Genomic DNA, 17074 nt, shown 5'->3' on the forward strand with positions numbered 1-17074 from the left:
GAGTCACTATCCTCATCGCGCTTCAGCCTGGGAGGCGGAGCTGGAACGCTAGGCAGATACCTAGGCATGCATTAGCAGAAGCCTTTGCCGTTTGTGGCATGTCTCCGGGACGGATCTGGCAGCAACCATACAGAGCATCAACCAAGGCTGTGACATGCAAGGTCCAAAAAGTCCTTTGTAGACAAGATGCGTGGCGGTCAGGTTTGGAACTTGAAGTGAGCGGTTGGAGCCTCAACTTGGTTGTAAGCGGTATCTTTTCAGGCAGCTAAGCGAAGTGGGGCCACTAAATGCTGTCCTTCAATCATGCACGATCGTACGTAGCTGATGCCTTCCCGAGCCCGTACCATGAGCGGCAAAGTTCAGAACCTTAGGCCCGCCACAAACGAGCTCGTCGTCGAGCAGCATCGATGAAGAGTCATCTACCCGATAAACATCGAGCATATTAATAGTCGCCACTCCTATGAGTCGATATGCAAGCTCTCACCCATGAAGGCTTTGTCGATCTCGGCTTGAGGATCTGATGGCTTCTTCGGTTGCAATTTGCGCACCCGTCGTGTGCCTGGAATGCAAGGTGGAAGTGTTACCTGAGTCGTTTCCGGCTAAGTAGCCTCTGTATCGAACACAACCCTGGAGAACACCATGGGTGTGTGTTGATTGATAATTTGATGTGCTATTCTGGCAGAGATGCATCTCTCTCGCGTCTAGGACATCGTGTCCAGTACCACTAGCATCTCCGACATCTTCGACAGTCTGATCGCTGAAGCGGAAGTCTTCCCGATAGTCACCGTGTATTGAATCTTGGATCATACGATATAGTACGCATAGATGGGACTGCTAGCTAGCAAAGCCTAGCACGAGATGATGTGCCACGCATCGGTCCTGTACGGTTCTACGTTAAAAGTCTAGATGTAATCGCAATTCCTCACCAAAATTATGCTTAGTATCATCACTGTATATGTCTTTACCCTAGACGTGAATTCTGTTTCGCTAAGGACTAAAGATATAGAGAATGTAAACGCGATTAGTATATTCCGCAGACTATCTTCGTCTGGAATGAACAATTGTGTAACTTAGGGAGCAGAGTGAAGTAACTGCCTCGGCGTGTTTGAAGTTGTTGAGAAAAACAAGGGTTCAACGTTCAGGAGAAGCAGCTCCGGAAAAGCCTCCAGGCTTGAAACCTTGATGGAGCGGCTGGCGCCAACACAAGGCGGATGTACGGTCTCGACTCGGACTCTCCGTCTTGTTGTTTATCTTTGCTTAAACCTTTGGACTCTGTTTTGACGCACGATACATCTCTAGTACGTTAAGAACAAGGCCTTGGACGTGAAGAAACGGTTGGAGATGTTCCTCATCAGGTCCAAAAGGAAATGCTAAGCACGATAGCGCCGTAATAAGCCTCTCGGCAGACCTGCCTCCCGCCCGCTTGACGCGTAATGGATCGGCAGGAGGGTGGATCGCTGCTCCAAACCTCAAACACAGTTTCCGACTTCAGCTTGTCAATGGCAGTGGCTTGCAGCCACTGAACCCCAGGTCGAGATCACTACCCTCGGTGGACAGGACACACAATGGAAGGGTTAGCAATAAAACTGATGGATTGATAAGAGTATGAAGACTGAGGATCAAAATAGAAAGAAATGGACGAGAGGATGAAGGAATGTCAGCACAGACTGATCTCGGTGAGCCTTTGTCCCTTGCAGCTTTGCGTTCGCTATCATTGTGTCCCTGTTCAAGGAACCGTGGAAACGCGTTCGTGGAGCACCCCAGCATCTTTCATTGCGGAAAATGTCAGAATTGTGGAAACAGCGATGTTCAGTAACTGCTTCTCTTGTGTTTGCGTTTCTCTACCACCGTGACTGTCGCACAGGTGCACAGTGTCACCGAGACAAACATTTTCTTGCGTACTCACATATCACCATCTAATCCAACAGGAGCAAAAGGTTTGCCCTGGTGGCAGCCAGTCTTTCGCTTTTTGCCAAATCCAGTTCACATGTGGCCATCATTATCGACTATTCATCAATCATGGGATCTTCCAGCGGGTCTGTGAGGAGCTTCCACGATGAGGACGAAAGCACTCCTCTGAGCGAGAAATTGGACAACTACGATCTCGACTCTAGCAGCGAAAACGGCTCGAGTTGTAGTGAAGCATGGCCATCTCAAAACCGAACTCCGAGTCCGAAGAACTATTTACCTACGCTATACCCTCTGCTACGGCTACTACACAATATGGGACGCTTACTGTCCACGATAATACCGACATTCTTACAAATCTCGCGCCAGAAAGATCACAACGTCAAACAAGAGAAGCTGCACTCAACGGCATATTTGGATGGCATGAGAGGTGTGGCGGCTTTCGCAGTGTTCTTGTGCCATTTGAGCTACGGAACATTTGACATTACACATACTTGGGGCGCGGGCGAACCTGGTCAGCCCAGCGAAAACCTTTACTTCCTCCAGTTACCGATAATACGGCTCTTCTACTCTGGCCCACCTATGGTTGCCATTTTCTTCGTTGTGTCCGGATATGCGCTGAGTTACAAACCACTCCAACAGATGCGCAGCCGCGATTTTGAAGGCCTGATGGGAACGGTCTCTTCTTCGTTGTTTAGGCGAGCCTTGAGGCTATTCCTGCCATGCTTCGCGTCCACCTTGATTGTGGTGTGCTTGACACGCTTGGGACTCTATAGCCTCACAGAGGACTTTGCGAATGACATGAGGATGGTACACGAGGATCACTATTGGACGGCACCCGACTTGCTCAATCAACTCTGTGACTGGATGCACAAGATGCTCGATTTTATCAATGTTTTTGACTGGTCACTGTACTCTGGGTCCATTGACCTAGATCGGCATCTATGGACGATACCAGTGGAGTTCCGGTGCAGCATGGCCTTGTTCCTCACTCATGTCCTTGTTGCGCGAATGGCTTCTAGGCTACGGATCGCAACGCTGCTCTTTTTGGTGGGTTGGGGTACTTACTGGACGAGATGGGAAATGGTGCCTTTCTGGGCTGGCGTAATCATTGCAGAGCTGGACCTGATCAAAATCGAGAAAGCAGAGCGTTCGCTATCAGAAAAGGTTGTATGTGATGACTCTACCAGCAAACCTCGCCCATTGTGGTGGACATGCTTCACTTCGGCAGTCTTCGTGTTCGGATTGTTTCTGGCTAGCTATCCTGACGCCGATGGTCATGCGTCCCCAGGCTATGTATGGCTTACGAGCATCATACCAGATCTATATACCGAGAAGCACCGGTTTTGGCCAAGTATAGGCGCAGTCATGATTGTGTGGAGCGTCAGCAACCTCGACTACATCAGGAAAATCTTCACTACAAAGCTCCTGCATTATCTAGGGCAAATTTCCTTCCCACTATATGTCTGCCATGGATTTGTCATTCATACGTTCACTTATTACGCACTAGACACGATTTGGGAGGCTACGGATGCATACGGCGACGAGGGTCGATTTCAAAGAGGATTTGCAATCGTAGCGCTTTGCACGATTGGGATTACGGTATGGGTCTCGGACATCTTCCTACGTGTTGTGGATGTACGATGTGTTCGGTTTGCGCGTTGGCTTGAGAGCCAGTTCTTTGCTCCCTAACTTGCACAAGGAGCGATATAGCATTGGGAGGGCTTGTGATTTCATGGCATCTATAACAGCAATGACTGGGCTTGAGCGTTTAAGCATCTTCGGAAAGGAGCATCGAGGCAATCACGGTCGTCTGCACAGCTTGGTTGAGCTACACGGCGAAATATTGAGCACTTCGAACATAGAAATATCCATTCATGACAAGGAGGTACTGCTTCATATAAATTGAAGTGGTGCTGCGTTTCTGGTCAAGCATCGGTAACAGACACTACCTGGATTCGATATCCGAGAATCTCGATTGTAACACCGTAGTAACGCAGGACGCAGGACGAAAACAGGATTTCGAGAACGTGGTTCACCAATAAAAGAAATTCGCAGTCATGATGAAAGAAGTTCATTTTATCACTCATCCGGCCACACCGAGCTGCAGCGTTGCTCGATTACGTCATAACCACTCGTACGACCTTCACCTAGGTCACCGTCACACCAAACACCTGATACTTTGCCTCAATCGGCCGAAGCTTTTTGAACAGCTTTATACTCAGTCAGCCAAACATACCCCAAGACCTAACCCATACAAGCCGTCGGATCACGAGTTACAACAGTCAATCAATCAACCAACCAAAACCAAAAGCACGCCCGCCACTCCAACACATAAACCTCCAAGCCGTCAACTCACAATACAACAAACCATTAACCACACCCACACACCCACCAGCATGTCCCATCAATCCCCCTCAACACGCGGCCACACAGCCCGCTCCCAAATGACAATCCCCCAATTCGAACCCCTCCCACCAACATCCCTAATCAACCGTATAATCAACAAGATCCTCGCGCCACTGTACTATTTACTGTTTACCATTATTACCGCCGTCATCGTGGTGCCCGTTTACACTGTGATTGAGAACTTTAAGAACGGGAGGAATGGGAGGGGTGGACAGAGAGTGCATAGGAGTGAGACGCCGGGTGGAACTGGGGGTGGGAGCGGGGAGCGGAGGAATAAGGCGCAGGAGTTTTTGAGGGGGTATTCGAGTAGTTACGGCGGTGGGGGTGGGGAAGGGAGGAGGTCGGTGCATGGGCAGGTGACGGGGAATTGAGTGGGTGAGTGTTGCCATTATGTATCATGGTTTTGAGGGAGCTGGGCGTCGTTATCATTTATTTTATGATATGGCATGGCATGGCGCAGGTCAGGCGCGTGCTCAAGGGTTGCGAAGGGCTCTAGCTGTCCGCTATATTGCGAGATACTGGGGTTTCATGGTTTCTTATGTCTAGAAGGAGCAGGATAGCATGGTGCAACGGAGCTTAGCGTTGCTTGTTGATAACAAGAATCGACGAAGTTGCGAGTGGAATTAAGACTAAACTGGACTCAATCGATCTAAACTAAGGTACGCCGTCATTGATGTTTCAGGCTGGGACACAAAGTCGTATAGTGGTCTCTTGCTAGCTAATTTTTACTCCCGGTATGTGCTGGCAGGCGACTGGCGATTTATAGACAGGGCCTTGATCGGATCTCCAAGACGGTTTGATGGACAGCCCAGTCGCTGACAGCAGCCCGCAAGCTTAAGCATCGCAAAACTCGATCCACTGATCCAAGTCCATATTCTTCATGATCGTCGAGAAAGTCCTCGAAGCCGCATCACCACAAATATCCCCCTTGACATCCGGATCCGTAGGCATCTCATCATCCACATCCTCACCCTTCGGATATTCGACATGGAACACCGCCTTGCCCGTCTCCACGAAGTCCCCGTAGACATCACATTCACTGAACTCATGACACTGCTCGTTCACCGCGAAGTCCACATCCCCAGTCAACGAATCAACAATCTCAAGGCTATTCTTCAACCCAATAGCTAACCCCCGGCCGTGCGCCTCAGTGGCTAGGAACCGCATGAAATCCTCGCTGTCGCCTGAGGTAAGACCGAGGCCGTCTTCGTTGTTGTAGCCGTCGATATTATCCGGATCAACCGCATCACACCCCTTCTCCTGTGCCAAAGCGATTCGCGCAGCCATCACGGCGCGCACCGTCTGGCTGCGGATACCCGCCCATTTCTCGCCCTCCCAGCCGTCCAAGTCATTGCCGACGTCAGATGGGATTGGGTCCGTCCAGTCGGGCCGCCAGTTCTCGTAGGAGCCGGCGGAGAAGTAGCAGATTACTTTTGTGTTGGCGGAGTGGAGGGCGGTGATTGTGGAGGGGGTGTTGTCGAAGAGGTCGATGGCCATTACGCGGGCGGTTGGGGTGGTGGCGGAGGCGGGGTTGAGGAGGTGGTAGTCCCATGTTAGACCTTGGGGTGGTTGCCAGATCGGGGATTGGCGGGGGAGGGTTGGGAGGGCGATGGTTGTGCAGGCGAGGGCGACGCCTGCCAGCAGAGTTTTGGTGGGGAGTGTTTGGGAGGTCATGGTGCTGGCGCTGGTGCAATTGTAATGAGTGCAGGTGTGGCTTTGTTGATCACCGGGATCTGGTTAATGAGCGTGATGGTCGCTGAACGAATGAGTGTTGAGAAACGAAGGGACGATGGATCAGGAGGTAAGTTCAACTTATCCTTGAACAGGGACCAAGAGCCTCTGGCTCACGCTCAAGTGGAAAACGAAGGCGCTGGCATTTATATGTTGACGATGCCGAAGCTGTTCTTGCTTGCTTGCTTGTATGTGGTGCGACGCTACTCTCCTCCCCGTCCCTCTGTGCATCATCTCGCATATTGACCGCTAAGTTCAAAAGAAGAGGTCGTTGACACAGAAAAATACTTAGGTTGGGGGTCGATCCTTTGGCCGTTTCGGAATGAAGCACCGGGGTGGAAAGTGGAGCTGTCGAGGTTGCGGGTTGCTCTTTCCTAAGTGCTAGTCAGGAATTGCTCCTGTCATGGTAGTGTCTTCTTTACACTACACCTCATTTGATTGTGAATCGAATCAGCAACCTCGTGTTTTACTTACCTGATACCTCGACTCAAACGTAGAAGTGTTGTTGCGCAAATATGGAGGGAGAAGGCGGGATATTTCTCCTGCAATCTCTCAACCAACTGAGTTTGGTTGGATGGCCTTGGCAGGATGTTTCGGAGCGGATCTGATCGCGCATCTTGTGCTTCTTATTTATTCCGTACACTGTGCCATAGGCATTGGCTGACCTCGCAAAGGCCGATGAGACTTCAGTTCCTGAACCATCAGTAATGGCAGTGTGAACAGCAGCCCAAGAGGAGAGATTCCTGTAGGAAGCCTGAAGCAAGGCGCGTGTACGTATACGTATTCAAGATGCTGCATATCTTCCATGCCGATGCGGTTTGAGAAGGCAGAAAACTCGAGCCACTGCACTCTCTTGATGCGTTTGTAGGAGGATCAAGTTTAGAGTCTCCTCCCTGGGCAAAGATAATAGGAACAGAATACAACAAGCATTCTCTCTGTTTGAACATGACCGCTAATGCATATATACAGGATTGCCCTAGTGCTTAAGATTGAGATGTAATGATTTGTCTCTCTCACTTCTTCTGCTCCTCCTTCTTCTCTTCAGGCTTAGGTGTTGGTAGCTTGAATTGAGGAGGCTTGTGATCTACACCAGTACCGACCTGTTCCCAAGCACTTGTACCACCCTCGAAATTCCTGAAAGCTTGTGTCAATTCGAGTGGCTCAACAACAATGCGCTTCTTTTCCTCATCATATCTGATCTCGGTGTAGCCGGTCAATGGGAAGTCCTTCCTCAATGGGTGACCATCAAAACCATAGTCTGTCATTATCCTCCTCAAATCTGGATGTCCTGTGAAGAAAACACCAAACAAATCGTAGACTTCTCTTTCATACCAGTTGGCGCCATCGAAGAGGGGAGTGATGGACGGTACAGGTGATGCCTCGTCTGCATATGTTTTGACCCGAATTCTCGAGTTGTGCCTCACAGACAGACAGTTGTATACAACCTCGAACCTGTTTGGTTTCGTTGGGTAGTCGACGCAGGTGATGTCTACGACCGTGGTGTATTCGGCTGCTGTATGGTATTTGAGGAAAGTGAATACTGGGATGACACCCTCAGGCGCAATGTGGATCATGAGCTCGTCCTTCCATACACTGAATTGTTGTACATATTTCGGTAAGCAGGACATGATGTACTGGCCATATTGGTGCAAGGGGACAGACTTCTCGGCGTATTTGTCTGCTTCGTTCACGATCGGGGCGGACAGCTTGCCCATGGCTGCGAGTGGTTAGTCCTGATCTGTGTCCCATGCATCTTTTGCAGTAAATGACATACGAGGTCGAGGGGCCTTCCGCAGTTCACTAAGCAGATCATCGCCCGGCTGTCGCAGTCTCTGATCTCCAGAGGATTCAGTCTTGATGGGATTGCCTGTTCCCTTCTCTGCCGAGTTGATATTGATGCTCCTCGTGGCGGCCACAGCGCCATTGGATCTGCGAGAAGCTGCCAGTGCAGCTCTCCTGCTCACGCGCAGCAGGTTGTTCGAGGCGGACATGGTGGTGATCGAGTAGAATGTGCCGCAAGACAGGGCAGGCGACGGATCTAGAGCCCTCGGGAATCATTGACGAAATGGAAGCTGCGATCAATGATTGCACGTGACTAGATTCATTCTGCGCTTTCCTTCTTTGAGCTTGGCGTGATGCAGCGTGACTTCGGTCGCGGCAAAGTTGAGTTTGGGGTGATCAATCGGGTTGCAATAATGCTCAATGCTGCCACAGTTGTACCCATCCACTTCCTTCGCCTTCACCAACTTACTTCAACTTCAATAATCACCAATCACACCTGCGATATCGCGCAGTCGCGTCAATAAAATACGACCTCGCCGTATTTGTATCAACAAACCCACGATAATATTCTCAGCTACGGAGTACCTTGTGCATGGATGACAAGTTGTCTTTACCAACGGAGAAGGAGTCGGTGCAGGTTGTGCTAGCCTGCCATTACACATTATGAGTCGATACCAGGATACGGTCATTGACGAAGATGAAGAGAGCTGTCCGCTCTGCATTGAAGAGTTTGATTTGTCCGACAAGAACTTTAGGCCGTGCCCGTGTGGCTATCAGATATGTCAATTCTGCTTCAACAGTCTGAAGAACACCTATGAGAAGTCAACATGTCCAAACTGCAGAAGATTATACGACGAATCTACCATACAGTATAAAATCCCTACAGCAGAAGAGTTGAAGGCCGACCAGCTCAACAAAAGCAAGAAACTTTCTCTTGCGAAACGAAAGGAGACGGAGAAACGAGAAGTCGAGACTTCAAACCGTCGCAACCTTGCAGGCCTTCGAGTGAAGCAGCAGAACCTTGTCTATGTGATAGGTTTGGAGCCTTCGAATTCGAAAGATGAGGCTGCTTTGATGGAAACACTGCGAGGCAAGGACTACTTCGGTCAATATGGGCCAATTGAAAAGATCGTCGTCAGCAAGCCCAAGCCCGGCGCTGTTAACCAAGGTGTTGGTGTCTATGTCACATTCAAGAACAAGGACGACGCTGCCAGGTGCATCACCGCTGTTGATGGTACACAAAATCTGGACAAAGTGCTCAGGTATGTATCGTGTGGTTAAGGTGCAGACAAATGCTAATTCTTCGCTTTATAGAGCACAATACGGTACAACGAAATACTGCTCGACCTACCTCCGGGGCGACGTGTGCCAAAACAAGAATTGCTCGTTCCTGCATGAGAATGGAGAAGAGGGGCAAAACACAACCTTACAGAACGAACCCATAGAAAACAAGCCAAAAGTCGTACCCGCTCGATCTGTGCCCACCCCTCAACCCCAAGCGACCTCCCAAGCAATGGCTCGTGAAGCAAGTAGAGAAGGAGCTACGAGCCGACAAGGTAGCACAGATGGTTCGGCTCTTCCACCAACTGTTGGTTGGGCGAATGCGCCTGTTCAGAGAGCGAGGAGGGCAAGCCAAGCAGCTTCTGCATCTACAGCCAGTCCACAGCTGACTCATGCTGCGCTGGCTCACAAACGACCAGAACAACCGAAACAGCCCGACCCTGCACCGCAGCCGCAGCCTCCGATTGTGCCTGTTGCTTCAAGTAGCGCAAAGGTTTCCCAACAGCCATCCCCCATTTCAGCTACCAAATCTGAGCCAGAACCCCTCGATCCTATTGAAGCTCTCGTTCGACAAACCATGAAACAGCTGAGGCAGACATTAGCGAACAATCAGTACGGGTTCGTGTTTGATGATTCTTCCATGTCTCCCGAGGCGAGAGCGATAGTAGCCGCCATGCCACCACTGATCGATCCCTACGGCGGTGTCAAGCGACGCATCATGGCCGACAAAGAAGCTGAAAATAGAGCAAAGCTAGAGGCTGAGGAGAAACAGCGGCTAGAAGAACAAGCGAGATCTGCCGCCGAAGACGCCATGGACGAGGAAAGCATGGCCACTGGCAGTCTTGCCCTGGGTGGTGAGCCTGAGGAGAATCCTAGAAGTGCTTCAGCTCGCGGCACCATCGGTCGCCCACCTCAGCAAACTCCGACAGTCCCGATCGATCAGCTCTCAAATCTCAACCTCAACCGCAGTTTGACACCACAGCAGCGACAGCAGCTTGCAATGCTCAACGTTGGCAACGCACGAATGACCCAACCTCCCACAGCCAATACGGCCTTCGAAATGTCAGATTTTGATCGACGCGGACCACAATACAGTCAGGCTCAGTACGACCAGATAAGCGGTCATGCAAGAAATGGCTCTCGGTATTTCAACAACGAGTCCAAAGCGAATAACAACCGCTTTTCGTCTCAACAGCAGCCTTACTTCCCTAGTGGCGTTCAAGGGCCACCACCTGGTCTCCCAACCGCTGGCACTCCTCCGGTCAGTGGTGGTGGCATGTTTGCTCATGGACAAGGTTTTACATCTAGCGGATTCGGTGCAGCAAAAGACAACGACTCTCTACGAGCACGAAGCGGGACAAATAATGGTCCTGATGCGAAGCGTGAGTTACTCCTTTCTTTACACAATATTGGCGGAAACCCCTTGCGTTCACCTCCTGCTCAAGCCTCTGCCCCTGGTCTTCTCAATGGAATGTATGGTCAATATCCAGGTGCATATCAAGATCCCAGTCTTGTCAAGCAAAGGAAGAAGGGCAAAAAGCAGAGACACGCTAACACCTCTTCTTCAGGAGGTGGTGTTGATCATCTGTCTGACCCGAGCATACTATCAGCGAGAATCCATCAGGGTGCAGGTGGCCAAGGGCTCTTTGGAGGTAACCAAGGTGGGTACAACCAGTCCAACATGGCGGGATACAGTGGGAATTTCAACCGCTGGTGATCAAATATATGTCGATTATTTGCTTTTATGTATGGCGTTGGTGGTCATTGCCTCAATACAGCATGAAGTGAGTAGCTACGGCGAAAACTCAGGGAGTCAACACAGTGGGAACACGCGATCACGAGCAACGGAGGAATCGCCATCACAGAGAAGTCTCGCCTCTAGCGATGACTCAGAGGCGAGACTTTCTCACGGCATCAGGCTCTCAAGAAAACATGGCACGTTGTCTTTCACACACTACGGCATTCGGCGAGATCTTATGTATGTTAGGTACGCAAATTCCTGACTTCGGTCAGCTGAAATCGAGACAATGTTCTTACTTCTAGCTATAGGTTTTGGTTCCTACCAATACTAGAATCTCGGTTCCGTGATGTGAAAGACAGCGTGCAATGAGACCTTGACACTTGTGTACATAGATGTTTTGCTCGAGCGTTTGGGATCTTACTTCAGCTCTGTTTCTCATTTCTGTGAAAAGGATAGCTTGCTGACAGTATCTTTTCCAGGAGATGAGCACGACTTCCCGCCACTGCCAAAACGAACCGAGTCCGCCATACACTCTCGAGTGGCATCTATTCAAAGTGGCCATGAAGCGCGGGCTGGAACCCCGAAGGTACCACCTGGTTTTGAACGATCGTCAACACCAAAAGTTCCGCCAGGCTTCGAAGAACGAACCATCAGACCGCCACCAGGGTTGGCAGAGTTGCACGCCCATCCCAGCCGCTCCGAGGACACAACAGGAAAACCTTCACCTAAGAAGGAAGGTGTGACCATACCAATTGTGCCCGTGGTACCTGCAATACCAACCCTCCCTCGGTCGCGAAAGTCCAGCATGAAAATCGAGTCGAACAGCGATAGTAGGCCTTTAGAAACTATCCAGAGCTCTGTCGACGAAGAAGACGAAGACGTGATCGAGGAGGCGGATGACGCTACAGTTGTGCCTGATAAGCCGAAACAACAGGTCGGGCCAGAGGTGGTGGCGACTGAAGAGGTGGCAAAGGAAGCGAATGCAGCAGTGTCTAAGTCGAAGACCGAGACCAAGCAAGAACATGTTGCGCAGCAGGAGGTTCCAATCCCAGCTACGAATGAGGCACACGATAATGAAAGCAAGCCTGAAAACGCCAATCCGAGTGAAGAAGCAATCGCCGAAACTATCTCTGTGCAGAAAGCAGTGTCCCAGCCCCCAGTTTCTCCTGCTCAAGAAAAGAAAGAGGACTCTGTGCTCGATGAGCAAGTAGTCAGCACTCCAGACATCCTCAGTAGGGCAGCTACATCGCCACCCAAGAAGCCTGAACCGGTGAAGCGGCCGACATTGCGTACCCTCCAGATCACTTCGGAAATGATAGCACAAAGTGGCTCGCAAGCACTGCCTTCAACCACAACAGAAAGATCAGCTGCCTTCCCGCCACTATCTCAGATTCGTCAAAGCTCACGCCAGCCATCTATCTCCGTCACGACTAGTCGTCCCTCAACGCCTGCTGCTTCAGAACGTTTCATGTCACACGACGTGTCACGAGCTGGTTCTCCGCCTCCCAGCCTGGTTGGTTCTGCGCCTGCGAGGGGCAAGACCAAAGCTCAGCTGAAGAAGGACAGAAAGAAGAAAGCTAGCGAGATGTCCGAGACTGGTAGTGTTGCTGCTGCTCCTGCACCACCCGCACAGGAGGCAGTTGCACCCATCGTTGCTAGACAGAAGAAGCAGAAGAAGTCGAGGCCTTCGACGTCTGCTGCGGAGCCCTCCAAGGCCACCAAAAACATTGACCCGAAGGACGAAGGTCCTGCTGAACAGTCCAAGCCAGTTGAGTCAAAGTCCCCAACCAAAAAGGCATCGACAGACAAGCACAAGTCACAACCAAAGCGAGAGCCCTCACCACCACCCAAGTCACCAACTCCTCCCCCACCCGAGCCAGAGTTACCACCACAATCTTACACTCTACGCGACCTCTACACCGATCTCTCAGACATAGCCAATTACGATCCCACCACAGGCGAAGAATTCACAGACGAGTACAAGCGCCAACGCCTCCAAGACATCCTCGCATCCCACATCTCGCCCCTCCCCAAACTCCTCGCCGAAATGGTCCAAGACGGCGACATAGCAAAGACCCACCCCCTATTCAACCCACCACCCTTCACCAGCGCCGGCTACAAACTCCCACCCGACAACAGAAAAGGCCAGTCCTACCTCGATGGCAACAACTACAACTCCTCCGACGTCTTCGGCATGGTCTACCTCCCCAACAAGGAGAAGAAAGCCCTCTACCAAGGCCACGCGGTTAGTGTCGCTGACTCGGGCGAGCGAGCTGATGATCTCCTCCGTCGCTGTCTGATTACACCGGGCGGTTGGATCCTGCGCCATCTCAGCCGTGAGGAGGGTGAGCGTGTGCTTGACCTTGAGGAGAGACGGCAGATGTACCTCGAGGATCTTGGCGATATCGGTCGTATGGACGGGCTGGGGAAACTTGAGGAGAATGATTACTCGAACCTTGAAGGTGGCTTCGACGAGCTCAGTCGCTTCGGGGAACGCCACGGCGTGTGCTGGGTCGTTGGGGAGAACGACGCTGCTGAGCGCGGCTTTAGACGGGCGAGATATGGGAGGCGCGGGACCAGTCATGGTCTCGAGGATGATTACGGGCTGGGCGAAGCACCACTTACCACCGATGACTTCGATGAAAATGATCAATTCGATGATCCCGAGGACGAAGATGATGACGACGAAGAACTAGAGGGTGAAGAGATGGTACTTGAAGCCGCAAACGTCGAAGACGGCTATGAACTTGGCATCGACGAGCAGGATTTGCCGTTTACCGATATGGGTGTGGGGGAACGAGTCACATTGCCGCCGTTGCCGGAGATGATGGGTATGCCTGGGGCCTGGGATGCGACGTTTAGTGGGTCGCCGTATCCGACTCGAGCTAGGGTGGCTGGAGGTGGAAGTGGGATGTACGCTTCTCTCCAGCCGATCACGGACCCGCGGTATGCTCATAGCTACGCTGGCAACTACAACAGCGGCTACAACACCAACTACAACTATACATCCGACGACATCAACCTGCCGCCTCCGCCTCCGTTGCCACTGCCACCCGGGAATGTCCAAGGGCAAGCGAACACATTGGCGCCGATACGGCATGCTAATTCGCAGGGGGTGGTGAATGGGAATGTGAATCTGAGGGGTATGGATGTTGAGCAGCTTGAGAGACGGGTCAAGGAGAAGGCGAGGGAGGTTGAGAGTAGTAGGAAGGAGGTTGAGAGGGTTGAGAAGATGGTTGGGCGGAAGGGGAAGGATGTGGGGAGGTGGAGGGGGGTGGTTTTGGGGGGTTGAAGTGTGGATGCGGCCGAGGATGTGTTTTGTTGCGCGACGGCGTATCATCAATGGAGACTGGGTGGCGTTTCTGGCGTTCCGGGCAGGTATTGCTTGAGGGTAACATATCGTTTCGAGCTCGTGAGCTGAGTGTTCTATTGTGTTGTGACGGCAGGCAGGCCTGAAAAGTGGAGCTGCAGTGTTACTGCGTTTTTACGGATACTGTACAGAAATACTGTATAAAAGCGGTCGATGGCGATCGACGTAGTATCTATTGAGTACCAATAAACCACAGCGTGACACACACTTCCACTTACTGTTGGTGTGGGGATATGATCCAACGCATCTCTCATGCTTTCATGCCTCGTTCGTCATTCGTCAGGGCGTCTACTGTACATTGTATAATAGAGAGCATAATATTGGGGATTACCTGCTTGCGCCACCAAAGTTATATTACTTTAGCTACGAAGCTCATATTCCGACAACCTACTCGAAATCATAATCGCGTTCTTACGTGGAGAGATTCACTGGTCGTTTCTAGGTCTATAATTTGGTTCATTTGTCTATCACCTGCTACTCGTTGGAAGAGCATGCTGTTCGCTGAGCTACCCGATTCATGCTTGGATTGAGTCGTGGTTGAAAGGGTGTATCATAATTTATTTGGGTTGATCTCCACAGCCTGTGTGTGCACTACGAAACATCGAGAAACACAGAGGCAGAGCAATGTGGTCATGCAGCTGGTGTTCTTCATCACTGATACCTGTGGTATTAACACTCTCCTTAATGCCTACATCTCGGGCCGAATCACAGTAGAGACTTATGCATCCAGCGAGGTAAGCGGGCATTCGCGAAGTTTCGGGTCGCGAATGTATGAAAGTGGGTACAACAGGAACTGATCCTGATCGACTGGCTGAGTGACTGACTGTAGTAAGACATATCGGGCCGTATCTGCCTAGTGTGCATCGAACTATCGTATTGTCAGGATGAACCCCAGCCCAGCCCAGCATATCCCGTGTCCACTAGTATCGCTTTGCAATAGAACAGGACTTGTGATGGTCGTTGTACCACCATGCACTCGCCGATCCAACTGCTAAACAACGTATCTAAAATGCTTATTCTCCCAATCAGTCAGATCGTCGAACCCCTCTCTCTCCTCATCCTTCTCGGCGACGTGTAGTCCCGCCTTATCACGCCTCTTGTTCTCGATAAAGCACAGGGTCGTGTAGATGGCCTGGAAGACTATGAGGGCGCAGTACGAGCCTAGGAGGCCTTTGATGGCGGTTGGGTATCTGGAGGACATGAGTTACACAGAACGCGGGGAGGGAAGGGGAAAGAAACTCACCTCGGCACCTCATCCGCCAAAAACATATGCGGACCAGCAATATTACCCGCACAGTAGAACACGAAGTACATCCCTAGTGTCGCTGTGCGCTTCGTGTGCCCAGCGATATTGAGACCAGGTAGCGTCCAGTTTAGGATTAGTGGGGATCCGAGTACATTCTGCATCCATGCCATTCCGACAAGGGCGTAGCGCTGGGATTCGGGGATCGTGAGGATACCGATCAGGCCTGCAAGACCGGGGAGACATGCGAGCATGATTGTTATACCTAGCATATTCTTCCGTGAGACGGACAGGTACCCGAAGAGGATACAGCCTATTATTTCGAAGGCGCCGCCGGGCGTCTGCATTAAACTGGCTTGTAGTGGTTCGAAGCCGAAACCTGAACAAAAAGATTAGACGATGACTATGCGTTTCAGTATATATTCTGGCGTACCTCTAATTAGCGCTGAAGTGAAATTCGCGACGCCGCCGTTGAGGATGCCGACTGCTGCGCCCATCAGGAGCATGAGGTAGACCTTTGGGTCCATGCAAGCCTCCTTGATTTGGTACGGTTTGATCTCTTTGTGTTTTAGGCCAATGCGGTTCTTGCTCACGCGCCATACTGCGACTTGTCGTTCGTACTCGCTTAGTTGTTTGGCGTTGTGGGGGCCGTCGGGGAGCCAGAAGACTATGACGAAGCCCCAGACTATGGTGATGCAGCCGACGATGAGATAGATGAGTTTCCAGTTTGGGATTGCGAGATTGGTTACATTTCCGCTGCCGTAAGCGAGGAGGGCACCGATGATACTGCTGAAGCCGTTGCATGCGAGCCAGAAGGAGGATCGGAGGGATTGTTCCTGTTGAGTCCAGAACATGGATGTGAGGAGGATGAAAGCGGGGGAGATACACGCTTCCAATGCGCCCAGAAAGAACCGGATGGCGAAGAAGCCGGAGAAATTGAAGACTGCGGCTTGAAGCATGCAGACTGTGCCCCAGACGAAGAGCATGCATCCGATGAGTCGGCCGATTGGGTATCGTTGAAGCGCGAAATTCCAGGGGTATGCGGCGACGAGCCAGCCGATGTTGAGGGCGGAGGCTACCCAGGAGTAGTCGGACCCGGTCATGTTCGTGTCGGCTTGAAGACCGTAGGTGTTACTGTAGTTTAGGGTTTGTTTGTCGAGGAACGAGACCACTGGGGTTATATGTCAGTGGATTAATGGAGGCGGTTTGTGGATACGCACTGTAGGTTCCGCACATGAGTGGGAGGATCATGAAGTCGATCTTGCGCTTGACTTTCAGGGCATCCCGCTCGAGTTGAGCTTCATCGTATTCAAGCGCTTGCTCGAAGAGTTGCTTGCCGTATTCGTTTGGGTCCCTGGCGTGGCCTTTGACGGCGTTGAGAAATTTGTTTCTCTTTTTCATGGTGCCGGGACCGATGTCTGGGGAAGGGGGAGAGGTGACGGTAGTGTCGGCCTTCTTCTCGACGTCGGCCATGGTGAGTTGGTGTGTATCTTGATGGGAAGAAAGGACAGGGCGGTCAAGAGCTTCCGCGGCTTCTTGTTGAGCAGATGGGTAGATATGTAGTGTGACTCTCAGCACATGCTTGAGTCCTTCGAGTTTCCGTTGAAGC

General features: G+C 51.3%; 6 protein-coding genes across 6 annotated transcripts; 3 read left to right on the plus strand and 3 right to left on the minus strand.

The window, feature by feature from the left end:
* Window positions 1–2019: 2019 nt before the first annotated feature.
* PMZ80_000276 (uncharacterized protein) lies at window positions 2020–3600 on the plus strand (the record flags this gene model as incomplete). The annotated part of the gene is made up of 1 exon (XM_064868729.1): window positions 2020–3600. The coding sequence occupies one exon, from the start codon at window positions 2020–2022 to the stop codon at window positions 3598–3600; it is 1581 nt and encodes a 526-aa protein (XP_064734226.1).
* A 707-nt stretch (window positions 3601–4307) lies between these two features.
* On the plus strand, window positions 4308–4688 carry PMZ80_000277 (uncharacterized protein; the record flags this gene model as incomplete). The annotated part of the gene is made up of 1 exon (XM_064868730.1): window positions 4308–4688. One exon carries the CDS (start codon window positions 4308–4310, stop codon window positions 4686–4688), a length of 381 nt encoding a protein of 126 aa, XP_064734227.1.
* Window positions 4689–5151: 463 nt separating this feature from the next.
* PMZ80_000278 (uncharacterized protein) lies at window positions 5152–5991 on the minus strand (the record flags this gene model as incomplete). The annotated part of the gene is made up of 1 exon (XM_064868731.1): window positions 5152–5991. One exon carries the CDS (start codon window positions 5989–5991, stop codon window positions 5152–5154), a length of 840 nt encoding a protein of 279 aa, XP_064734228.1.
* Window positions 5992–7061: 1070 nt separating this feature from the next.
* ALI1 (putative NADH-ubiquinone oxidoreductase 30.4 kDa subunit, mitochondrial) lies at window positions 7062–8039 on the minus strand (the record flags this gene model as incomplete). The annotated part of the gene is made up of 2 exons (XM_064868732.1): window positions 7062–7765; window positions 7823–8039. 2 exons carry the CDS (start codon window positions 8037–8039, stop codon window positions 7062–7064), a joined length of 921 nt encoding a protein of 306 aa, XP_064734229.1.
* A 454-nt stretch (window positions 8040–8493) lies between these two features.
* On the plus strand, window positions 8494–14144 carry NOT4 (transcriptional repressor general negative regulator of transcription subunit 4; the record flags this gene model as incomplete). The annotated part of the gene is made up of 3 exons (XM_064868733.1): window positions 8494–9092; window positions 9145–10772; window positions 11332–14144. 3 exons carry the CDS (start codon window positions 8494–8496, stop codon window positions 14142–14144), a joined length of 5040 nt encoding a protein of 1679 aa, XP_064734230.1.
* Window positions 14145–15213: 1069 nt separating this feature from the next.
* PMZ80_000281 (uncharacterized protein) lies at window positions 15214–16938 on the minus strand (the record flags this gene model as incomplete). Its single annotated transcript, XM_064868734.1, has 4 exons — window positions 15214–15412; window positions 15466–15844; window positions 15899–16636; window positions 16686–16938. 4 exons carry the CDS (start codon window positions 16936–16938, stop codon window positions 15214–15216), a joined length of 1569 nt encoding a protein of 522 aa, XP_064734231.1.
* Between the last annotated feature and the right edge of the window lie 136 nt (window positions 16939–17074).

Source organism: Knufia obscura (assembly GCF_036327395.1).
Source record: "Knufia obscura strain CCFEE 5817 isolate CBS 148926 chromosome Unknown scaffold_1, whole genome shotgun sequence".
In the NCBI taxonomy this organism is placed as follows: Eukaryota; Fungi; Ascomycota; class Eurotiomycetes; order Chaetothyriales; family Trichomeriaceae; genus Knufia; species Knufia obscura.